We start from the raw sequence: 12154 nt of genomic DNA on the forward strand, positions 1-12154 counted from the left end.
ATAATTCAGGGGTAGGTTTTCACAATAAGCCTGTGTTGAAAGATTCACTGGTCAGATGTGCTAGTAGCACAATGAAGACATCTGCTGGTTACACATGGATAATGCCGAATGAAAAGCATAAACTAAAAATAAACAGATTTTTATTGCTTGTCAGTGTGGACACATACATATTTATCATTATAGTTACAGTGATCTTGCTTGGTGTGAACAGGCCTTCAGCTACTCTAAGAGCCTGATGGAAATACACCTAATCCGCATTTGGGATTTTTCTTTTTTTTTTGGAGAACTTTTGAAAACATTTGCTTCACATTAGGATAAAACGCAATCCAGTTTTGCGTTACCCTTCAATCATTACCTGGTTGCAGTTGTTAAATAACATCCAGTTTTTTGTTTGCTTTATTTTTTTGTAGATGTCTTTGGTCTGTGTTGCATTTGTTCTATTTATTGTAATTTAGTCAACCAAACCTGCCAAATGTGAACACACACTTAATAACTAAAATGCATGTTGATGGAAAACACTGAACACAAGGTAACACTTTTTAGAAGAAAAAGTTTACTGTATGTTAAATGTTTTCAATTGAATACAAAAAAAGTATAAAAATTGAATACTGCTAGTAAGCACTTTAAGTTAAGTAAACGTGTAATTAAATGTACATTCAGATATCATGAGCATCATACGTGAGAGTCTCTATCTAGACGTAAACTCAGGTGGCACTGTGCCTGTGGACCTGGTTATTGGGGTCATACCACAGTTCAAGATACGGCACAATGGCTCATGGGCTTTGAGGGCATCTGTCAAGCGTTGCTGTTCCTCTATCAAAAGCTGAACTTCCTTCCTCAGCAGGCTGTTCTCCTGTTCTAGACACTCGTACGCCTGGTTACAGAAAAATATCACTATGTCAAAAACCACAGCAATTACAATAACATCAGGGGGCATTTGGTGTAATTTCCTATGTCTGACCACAAATGTCAACATATATTCGCACTGAAAGCAACATAAATTGTTATACATCTACTGAGAAGTGCAACTGCTGACATATATTGACATTCTATACAGTATATATAGGTAATATGCATATGGCAAACCTCATGTAACTCATCAGCTCTCTGTGTTTGTCTTTTGCGGCTCCTCTGTGCAGCAACTCGGTTCTTCTCTCTTCTTTTCAACCTTTTATCGTCATCATCAGAGCTCTGAAACACAATCATATATGGTATGAGTGTTATGCTACGTTGTTTTATAATAATGTGTAGGAATATCTTATTACAAATGTCTGAGTGGCACAAATACAAAAAACCGAAGGTGTAATTTAAGGTGAAAGTACATTGGTCATTTTAAAATGTATTTTATGAGTTATTTTAGTTATAAACTCACTTATGCTAAATATTTTATGCTAAAGTAAAGTGAACAGTAAAAAAAGAAGGAACATACCTCACTCTGTCGATACAACCGTAAAGCTGGAGCATCATTTCGAGAGAAGTTACTTGATGCACTAAAAAGTGACATGATCAAAACATGTCAAAACTTCCGTTAAATAAACTGTATGGACAATTAAGGTAAACTATACCGCCGTTTTAATTAGCTCATTAAAAAGCATGCTTAAACTGTCAGTCAACGTCCTACGGGTGACATTAGTGATTTCTTGCAAACGCTATCGGCGGATGTTCTTTGAAGTCACGTGACGCCCTCGAGCACGCCAGTAATAACTCTTGTCAGTGAGGATGTTTTCGTAACCCTTTTGGGTCATTCCACCTTTTTTCCATTATGAAAAGGTGATTTTTGAAAGCTAATTCAAACATTCTAGCATTTGCCAGTAACCAGATACATTTAACAAGTTAAATTATGTCAGGAACTTCTGCGTTTATAGTTTTTGTACTTTTAACCATTTGGGATCATTACAGGAAATGACAGCATCATTAATAATAAAAAATGGCAGTTTTAATAGTTAATTTTAAGATATTTGAAACATTTTACCGGGGAAAAATTAATGTATTTAAAGTAAGTCGATTTCAATGGCTTTTTGTAATGCTGTTGGCTCATTCCAGGAAATGATTGCCTTTTTCATTATGAATGGTTGCCTTTTGAAAGCCATTTTTAACATTTTAACCAATCTGTCTGACAAAGAATGCATTTAAAAGTAATAATAAAATGAAATAATGTAATAAAAAATTATACATTTTACATTTAACACTATACTAAGCTTATTAGAAATGGAATACAACCCGTATATTACTTTCAATCAATTTACTTTGCAGTTAAGTCAGACTATTGACAATAATTAAACCCCTTTTAATAATTAAAATATACATACATGTCTTTTTTTTTTTTTTTATTCACACAGAATTTTAGTTACTGTTTAAATTGCTTATTATGTACAACAAACACTTGCCAGTAATTTGCAAACCAACACTGGTAAACCATTAACACCTTGTGGTGTACACCTGGACCACAACAGAACAATAGTTCTCTAAAAATATAATTAATCAGATTTAACGGAAAAGGAAAGTGGTGAAACACGAATTTCCATCTGAGCTACATACACAGCATACTTGAATATTTATATACATGAAATGAATAAGAATCAACATGCAATACAATCCTCATGTAATACAACACTTCCCCATTCCCACACAACAATGTACATACGCCATCAAATACACATTAAACTACATTTACATCAGTCTTTTTGGTGATTTTTGCTGCAGGGACGTAGTCTGCACTGTATTCTGAATCAGCTGCATCTCTTTTGATGATGGAAAGACAGACGTTTCCAACTGAGCTGCCCAACACTTCTCTGTAGATATCCAGCGACTCTGCTGAAGGCTGCATGACAAGCACTTGATGCAAACCCTCGGCTGCCTGTTTCAGACTTTTCAGAGACTGAACGGATTGAATGAATACAAGGAATGTTCATATAAATACAGTTATTGTCTGTGGTTATTCTGAAACTTTGAGATAATTAGTTTACTTAAATATTTCTGAGTGTTATTAGACAATAAAATGGTCAAGCACAAAGCATAATATAGATTTTTACCTTCATTACAGTACTGGCTTGTTTAAACACTCTAGGTGCAGCGGCGGATATATTGCTGATGACATTGTCTGTGGAAACAGTGTTTAACAGGTACTAATTAATAACACATAGAGCACAGTTTAAAAGAAAATATTAAAGGGGATACGATACGCACCTTGAGCTGGATCTGGCTTTATGTCTTGTGGCTTCACTGTCTGTTCATACAGACCCTAAAATGAAAGAAAAACAAGTTCAAATATATAAGCTAAATTCATACCGTGACATCAGGGGATTTCTATCTGAGAGAATCAAACTAAGCAGTTCTCCAAAATGTGCATATCCCTGGATTTATTTGAGTTACAGAAAGTTCAGGAGTTGATTTTCAAATATATTATGCCGTCTAGTGGACAGATTTGCAATTAGAAAACTATATACAGTGCATCCTGATACTGTGCCTTTTTTTTTAACATAATACAGTTTCTATAGTTCTGGTGATGAACTCAAATAATATCATTTGTTTCTTCTGAAGGTGAAACAAAAACTATATTTTTACTTGATCTAAGAATATTTAGATATTTGGACTAGAAGCAAAGTAAGCAAAGCATTTTTTGCATTGTGATCATCCAATTTTTGTACCTAAATACTGGTTAGACTCCCCAGAAAAAATGTCAAATAGAGCGATTCAAACCATCTTGTGAAACTGTATTCATATCCAATATTTATCACAGAAAAATAAAATATCACAATATACGATTTTTCCAATATTGTGCAGCCCTAGTACACAGTAGTTAAACAAGTTAAATCACACCAGTAACTTGTGTTAGTGTTAAAATTTTGGTATTTTTAATGTTTATAGATCTTCAATGGAAAAAAATGCCTTTTTTTTATAAAGAGTTGATTTTTTAAAACTGTTTTTGTATTTTAAACATTCCTGTTAGGTCAAGAATGTTTTAGTAAAACTTTCAATTTAAGTTGAGGACATCTAGTGGACAAACGTGGAACATCTAATTCACCGTTACTTCTAAAATGTATACTGTTTGTACTGTTATTATATAAAACAGTGCAAACTTATTTTCCAACTAAAACCATATTCAGATCAGCAAGTTCTTGCCTATTAATTAGTAAATGTGAAGAGTGTTTACTGTGGTATTGCTGCTTTCACACAGTTTGGGAGCCACGCCAATTTCTTCTTTCAATATAGGTGAGAATTTTATGGACAATGTTATTGTATATCGTGCATAATAATATATAATTTAAGAATTAATGGAATTAAATTAATTCCTTAAATCACTAAGCATATATACATGTTTATCAGCAAAAATCAGTGCAATAATTCTTATGACTCTTGCTGTTTATCAAAGAGCTCTCGGATTTCATTAAAAAATAATTTGAGTTAATTTGAGAACGTGAACAACACAACTATGGGGTTTGGAAAGACGTGAGGGTAAGTATTAGCAATTTTCATTTTTGCCTTTTTGGGTTAACTATCCCTATTAAAGCATTTTTAGACTTTGTTGCTTTAATAAAAATAGTTTTTTTGTAATGCAAAACTTTCAAGTTAAAATTGACCTGAACTCATTGTGATTAAGTAGCTCAAATAAAAAAGTAAAATTATCCTATTAGTGACTAATGTTAATATTAAAGTCAGTTACTATTATTTCATAGATGTCTGTTTGTTTGTTTTCATCAGCACATTATACAGTTGAAGTCAGATTTATCAGCCCCTCTTTGATTTTTTTTCCATTCTTAAAAATATTTCCCAAATGATATTTAACAGAGCAAGGAAATTTTCACAGTATGTCTGCTAATATTTTTTCTTCTGGAGAAAGTCTTATTTGTTGTTATTTGTAGTCTTACTTGTTTTATTTCGGCTAAAATAAAACTAGTTTTTAATTTTAAGGTCAAAATTATTAGCCCCTTTAAGCTATATATTTTTTCGATTGTCTACAGAACAAACCATCGTTATACAATAACTTGCCTAATTACCCTAACCTGCCTAGTTAACCTAATTAACCTAGTTAAGCTTTTAAATGTCCCTTTAAGCTGTATAGAAGTTTCTTGAAAAATATCTAGTCAAATATTATTCACTGTCATCATGGCAAAGATAAAAGAAATCAGTTATTAGAAATGAGTTATTAAAACTATTATGTTTGGAAATGTGTTGAACAAATCTTCTCTCCGTTAAACAGAAATAGGGAAAAAAATAAACAGGGGGCTAATAATTCTGACTTCAACTGTATGTGTCTGCATGTGTTTGTATTTGTATATGTACTAGAAATGTCTATATGTAAGATAGATAGACAGACAAACAGGAAAATTAAAGAAACATGCATGTCTCACCAAAAGTTTCCTCTCTGCTTTTAATGATCGCACGACATGGTTGCGTATTTGCTTTGGGTAAGAGCTGCGTTTGGAGGCGGTCTCTACAATCTTTTCATCCAGAATGTTGTTTACTGTGCTCTCATCGTCTAAACACAATCAACAATTGTCCAAAATCGTCATTGTTTTACAAAATATATTAAGTTATCTGAAAGTGTGACAGTAACTTACCTTCACAGTATTCCTCTGACGTCTCATCCCAAGACAATCCACCAATAGCTATATTTTCCTGCACTGTGAACTCAAAGTTCTAAAAGACACAAGACACAATAAGATAAACAAAAGGACTTCGACAATGATGAGCTGTTAGGGCTGCACAATATATCGTTTCAGCATCGATATCGCAGTGTGTTCATTCACAATAGTCACATCACAGAATATGCATTGTTGAGTTTGTGTTATAATTTATCATTTGCATGCGTGTTTGATGCATGTGATAATATAATGGTTTTAAAAACATCCAGGTATCAGAAATGGTACCATTTGTGACCTTAACTATGATTACTTTTAACTTTATTTCAATTGTATCCTTTTCTTGATTGTATTTATAGATTGTTATGCATGAAAATACTCACAACACATGCAAATACAGAAATGCACTGCAAATAGCACAGACCACAATAAAAATGCGTCAGGGGACCCCAAAAAGTTTATAGATAGTTCATTAGATTTTATGGAAATGCAAATTTTAAACATTAATTAATCAATCTCTAACTAAACATGTGCATGAAAATACACATGCAAATACAGAAATTAATTGCAAAAAAACAAAAAAATAAATAAATAATGTAACGAGTGAGCCCAAAAATGTTATAGATTGTTTATTAGATTTTATTGAGAGGCACCCCCACTGCAGAATCACCCCAATCAGTCTAACATTATAAATTCTTTCAAAATAGACATATTAAGTAATCTGGTGAAATTGTATTCATATCAATATATATCGCAAAATAAAAATATATCGCAATGTTAGATTTTTCCAATATCGTGCAGCCGTACTTTATAATATTAGAAAATTCAAATACAGCAAGGATTACAATCAAATTAAAGGGATAGTTCACCCGACAATGAAAATGTGATCACAGTTTACGCGCAATCAAATGGTTCTAAATTTTTATGAATTTCTTTCTTTCGTTGAACACAAAGCAAAATATTCTGAAGAATGTTGGAAAGCAGAAGCCATCGACATCTGTAGCAGAATCAATAAACAATTGAGGTAAAGTTGGTTTTATATTCGCACATTCATTCAGTATAACAACTCGTTACATGCTCCATATATTGTTTACAATGGTAACTTACTTTGAATAATCGGTCTGAAATCACATGCAAATCACACGATTGTGAACAATGTCGTACGGTAAAAGATGTAAGCTTCTAATATATTTCCAAAAAATACTTTTCTGACAATTTTATGAAGGAGAAAGTCAGTATGAGTGAATATAAAACCAACTTAACTTCAATCAAAAAATACCATGAAAGTCAATGGCTGTTGCTTTTCACCATTCTTCAACATATCTTCCTTTGGGTTCAATAGAAGAAAGAAACTCAATCAGGTTTGAAACATGTGGAGGGAGAATAAACAATGACAGAATTTTGACTTTTGGATGAACTGTCACTTTAAGTGCATGTGCATTGGTAACCTAATTTATTTAATTTGAACGCCACATGTAAAACGTATGGTGTTACTACGGTGTAACCATGGTAAAATTGATAAGCACAATAGTAGCAACTCTTTTACGTAAACAAGACTTACCACAATCATTTCTTGCAGCAGTTTGGCCTTGTCTTCCTCGGAAATATGGCATTGGCCATCGAGTAACTTTTTAAATAATTCTTTATACTTTTCAAGCTGATTGTTAACTATTTTTTTCGACTTGACATTTACTCTAAAATCCGGCCCGCTCTCACGATCTGCCTCCATCACTGCCGCTTATTTTTCAAAATAAACACTGGAAACGGAAGTTAAATGTGTTACTATATAATAAACCCGAAGGAAACGTTTTAGCGGAAGATGCGTTCCCTACTCACACAGTGACATATTGAAAAATGCGAAACGAGATTGTTCTTCAAATGCAACTTTAACACAGAAACCTGCACAAAATATCTTTAGATACACTAAAACTATGGCTAGAGGGTTCATTGACTGTCACTGTCACATATCAGCGAGTGAGTTTACCACGGTAAGAAAACTCTTTCAGTCTTCAGACTTCATTGCGCAAGTCTTATCTAAAATAATGAACAAGGTCTTTATAAGATAATATGTTACATTTTTAAATAAATATGTACATTCCTGAAGGAAAAAACACCTTAAACCAGACTAAACAGGTTTCCTGGTTACTCTTACTACACTCATATGCTAAAATGAAGTCATAATAAACAAATGAAGCCACACCAATCAAAACTAATTTAATCTAATTTAATAATATAACGTTAGTGTTTTATGTAAACTGTTAGTATCATTCATTGTGTAAACTCCATGCAGGAATGGTTTGTTGCCATATCACTTCAGATTATTTGCACATGATTTGTTACAGAACCTCGTAGCCTAATGTAGTAACGGTAATGTTATGGTAGGCTACACTGCCGAAAAAAAAAACTGCTTAAACCAGCCTATGATGGTTGGTTGGTTTTAGCTGGTCGACCAGCCTTGGGGTTTTGACCATTTCCAGGCTAGGTCATTTCCATCCTGGTCTTAGCTGATCAAGCTGGAAAATGACCAGCTAAAACCAACTTGAAACAGCCTGGTTTAAGCTGGAAATAGCTGGTTTTGGCTGGGCTCCAAGCCTGGCTAGGCTGGTCAAGCTGTTTTTAGCTGGTTATCTCACAGCCTGACCAGCTAAGACCAGGTAAAACAGCCTGGAAATGGCCAAAACCCCTTTAAAACCAGACTGGTCGATGAGCTAAAACTAGCCAACCGTCCTAGGCTGGTTTAAGCTGGATTTTGCAGCAGGGTATTTTGTGATTATTAGTCATTTTGATTAAGGTAAAGTTGGTTTTATATTACCATCGTTCAGTTACAACTTTTGTACTATATTGTTTACCACGCTAATTCGAATATTCGGTCTGAAATAGCATGTAATGAATTCAAAACAACATTTAATTGACAATAAACAATGTCTCTTTGATAGTCTTTAATAGATGCTAATAGGATTTCACTGTTTAGAATTTGCAAACAATACTTTTCTGAAATCATATTAATAAGGAGAGAGTCTGAATGTGCGAATATGAAACTTTTCATTTTGTGCTTTCTCTATAGGACACTGATGATGTACTTTTGAGAGCTAAAAAGGTAAGCTTTTATCAAACCTATGAATAAAGCAATAAAAGCTGGTAACCAAGATCCAATAATGCCTCTTCTGTTCTGTAACTTCAGACCGGACTGAAAGCTCTTGTTGCAGTGACAGAGGGAGCCAGTGAGTTTGAGAAAGTTATTCAGTTGTCAAAAATGTAAGTTGAACTCAACTACACACACACACTCACTGGCCACTTTATAAGGCTACATCCCAAAGGTGCTTTATTCGATTGAGATCTGTGACTGCAGAGGCCATTTGAGTACAGTAAACTCATTGTCATGTTCAAGAACTGTCAAGTCTGAGATGATTCACACTTCATGACATGGGCACGATATCCTGCTGAAAGTAGCCATCACAACATGGGTACGCTGTGGTCATAAAGGGATGAACATGGTCAGCAACAATACTCATGTAGGCTGTGGCATTGACACGATGCTCAATAAGTACTAATGGGACTAAAGTGGTCCTAGAAAATATCCCCCACACCATTACACCACCTCCACCACCCTGAACCATTGATACAAGGCAGGATGGATCCATGCTTTCATGTTGTTGACTCCAAATTCTTTTCTTTTTTTTTAACATTTATTTTTGATTATTTTCTCAAGCTTTAATAAAACATTTTGTACAATCAAGGTTGTAATTTCCCCCCCATTTTGAACATTGCCGCCGAAATAAATTAGCAAACAAATAAAATTAAAATATACTTACAACATGAATAGATAAAAATATAGCAAAATGGAAAATATTAATAATATGGAAGCCCGTTCCTGCCACTGAATAAAAAAATAATAATTGGAAAAAATATATATAATAATAATACAAAAATAAAATAAAATAAAAAGATTTAAGTCAGAATTCTGAGTTATAAAGTCGCAATTCTGAGTTACAAATGAGTTTCCTGTTATGCAGACTGGCCATAAATGGAGTTTTATATCTGACTTCATCACGCTTTCAAAAAGGAGATATATAGTTGAACTAGGCTGTCTATTTTTTCGTATGGATTTGTTATTTTTTTTATTATTACAATTTGGTCTAAATAGCAATTATAAAGCAATAAACAGAGCGCCTGAAACTAGCTATAGGTTGTGTGATTCCTCCAAAAATCTAAAATTAGGATTTCTATATTATTTATCTATTATATGTGTAACAATTATATGATTTACATTTTGTCGCAGCTGTTATTTGTTTCATATTGCAAGAGTGCCCTCGTGTGGTGTACTTGGGAGCTGCAGACATATCATTCATAAACATTATAAAGGGCTAAATCTAAAAGTGTTGTATTAGTTTATATTTCAGTTCAGTAAACGTGTCAACCAAATACTGTGTATTCCTGACCTTTATTGGTAAACTGCTAATCCATACCACATCACAAGCAGAGAACCTAAAGAAAGAGTCTTTAACACTTTATTTATGGCCAATCGCCATAACAGGAAACTCCTTTAAAACTCGCAATTCTGACTTAACTCACAATTCTGACTTTATAACTCAGAATTCTGACTTAATAACTAAGAATTCTGACTTAAATTTTTTTTTTATGTTTTTTTTTTTAATAATTATATATATTTTTTCCAATTAATGTTTTTTTTATTCAGTGGCGGGAACGGGCTTCCATATAATAATAATAATACAAATAAATAAATAAAAATAATAAAATAACAATAATAAAAAAATTGAATAAAAGAAAAAATTTATAAATAAATAAACTTTAAAAATAATTAAAATAAATAATTACCTACAGTACATGATAATACAAATCAATAATCTGATACATTTATAGTGGTCTTTTACATAAATATCAAACCAAACCATATTGGTGATCACAAATAAACCTGTTTGCACAGATTTCTTTATATAAATCAGTGAAAGGAGAGAGTCTTCCTTTTTTCAAAATATGTGATCATAGGTTGCCATGTCTCATAAAATTTTTGGACAGATCCCTTCATTAAATACTTAATTTTCTCTAATTTCAAATATAAAATCAGATCACACATCCACATTGAAGCTTTAGGTGAAGCTGCTGATTTCCACTCAAGTAGTATTCTTCTCCTTGCTAAGTTGCGAAGGCGATAAAATTCTTTCCCTTGTTTGTCAATGATATTTTGTGTTCTGGTACATCAAAAATAGCTAACTCAACACTAGAGTTTTAGTTTAGAGTTTTATCTCTAAATCAAAGGCATCATTTAATGTTTTAAATATTTGTGTCCAATAGTCACTCAACTTTTGACAAGCCCAGAACATATGGAAAAAGTCTGCCTTTTCACTTCTACATCGATCACACACCTCATCAATAGAAGGATATATTTTGAGAGTCTACATTTTGTGTAGTAAGCTCGATGAATAATTTTAAATTGTATGAGATTGAGGCGTGCGCAGGAAGTGGATCCATTTACTCTACTCAGAGCCTCTTCCCTTATTTCATCAGGTATTTTAGTTCCAATGTCCTTTACCCACTCTCCTCTAATTTGGTCAATTAAAGCATCATTTGGAAACATAATAATCATGTATAATGCTGCAATTTGACCTTTAAGAGCAGTAGGAGTTTGTAGAATTTTATCCAGCATTGAGGCAGGTGGTAGATCAGGAAAAGTTGAGCTCTGGGCTTGAACAAAGTGTCGGACTTGGAAATAACGAAATAGATTGGAATGTGTCAATTTAAATTTTTTGGAGAGGTCACTAAAATTAGCGAAGGTCAATAATTTTGCAAGAATTTTAAGAGACTTTGGTAGCTCCAAATTAATTAAAGAGTTTTCAAACATTTTTAGAAGAAGTGAAGCTAATTTGGGGGCAAAAGCTTTATAAAATTCCACTGTACAGCCGGGGGCCAGGGGTTTTGCCATTTTGCATAGCATTAATAGAATCTAAGCATTCTTGTAGATCAATTGGTTGTTCTAGCATTTCTTTTTGATTTGGATGAATTGTCTGGATATTCAGGTTATTAAATAAAGATGACATACCTGATGTATCTCCAAAAAAATCTGAGGTGTATAAATCGTTATATTTTTTTAAAGGTATCATTAATTTCTTTAGGATCAACTATCAGATGTTTTGAGGCATTACAAATCTGTGGGATTAGCCTGGAAGCTGATTGAATTCTTATCTGGTGAGATAATAAACGGCTTGCTTTTTCCCCATGTTCATAAACATTCCCTTTAGACCAAAGCAAATTTGGTGGGTTTTTTCGATTGATAACTGATCATATTCACTCTCTTTTTAAGTAGTTCTTCAGAGGGTGATAAAGTTGTTGATCTAATTTTTCTATTGAATCTATTGGTTATTATAGTTTAGCATGTTTTAACTTATTACAGATATAGAGTAAGATATAATTTCACCTCTGATGACTACTTTATGGGTCTCCCACAGGACTATTGGTGATGTCTCTTCTGAATCATTTGTGAGTAAAAAGTTGTCTATGGCTATTGATATATGTTTGTGAAATTTTTATCTGCTAATAGGTTAGAATGTAATCTC

The 12154-nt window shown here is 33.0% G+C and overlaps 3 protein-coding genes across 4 annotated transcripts in view; 1 reads left to right on the top strand and 2 right to left on the bottom strand.

Annotated features, from left to right (window-relative positions):
• Positions 1–533: 533 nt before the first annotated feature.
• On the bottom strand, positions 534–1670 carry batf3 (basic leucine zipper transcription factor, ATF-like 3). Its single transcript, XM_056445279.1, has 3 exons — positions 1430–1670; positions 1087–1191; positions 534–874 (listed from the first exon to the last, which is right to left on the bottom strand). The coding sequence occupies exons 1-3, from the start codon at positions 1502–1504 to the stop codon at positions 689–691; spliced, it is 366 nt and encodes a 121-aa protein (XP_056301254.1). The 5' UTR covers positions 1505–1670; the 3' UTR covers positions 534–688.
• An 802-nt stretch (positions 1671–2472) lies between these two features.
• Positions 2473–7339, bottom strand: nsl1 (NSL1 component of MIS12 kinetochore complex). The gene is made up of 6 exons (XM_056445473.1): positions 7144–7339; positions 5562–5640; positions 5352–5479; positions 3187–3241; positions 3033–3100; positions 2473–2878 (listed from the first exon to the last, which is right to left on the bottom strand). The coding sequence occupies exons 1-6, from the start codon at positions 7309–7311 to the stop codon at positions 2660–2662; spliced, it is 717 nt and encodes a 238-aa protein (XP_056301448.1). The 5' UTR covers positions 7312–7339; the 3' UTR covers positions 2473–2659.
• A 69-nt stretch (positions 7340–7408) lies between these two features.
• tatdn3 (TatD DNase domain containing 3) overlaps positions 7409–12154 on the top strand; it is a 10027-nt gene continuing 5281 nt past the window's right edge. The window contains exons 1-3 of one of the 2 annotated variants that reach the window (XM_056445471.1): positions 7409–7570; positions 8647–8679; positions 8764–8837. In XM_056445471.1, the coding sequence (XP_056301446.1) occupies positions 7514–7570; positions 8647–8679; positions 8764–8837 (164 nt within the window). In that variant the 5' untranslated portion in view covers positions 7409–7513. Of the gene's footprint in view, positions 7571–8646; positions 8680–8763; positions 8838–12046; positions 12078–12154 lie in introns of those variants that run through there. The other variant, XM_056445472.1, reaches the window with a different exon arrangement.

Source organism: Danio aesculapii, chromosome 20 (assembly GCF_903798145.1).
Source record: "Danio aesculapii chromosome 20, fDanAes4.1, whole genome shotgun sequence".
NCBI lineage: Eukaryota > Metazoa > Chordata > Actinopteri > Cypriniformes > Danionidae > Danio > Danio aesculapii.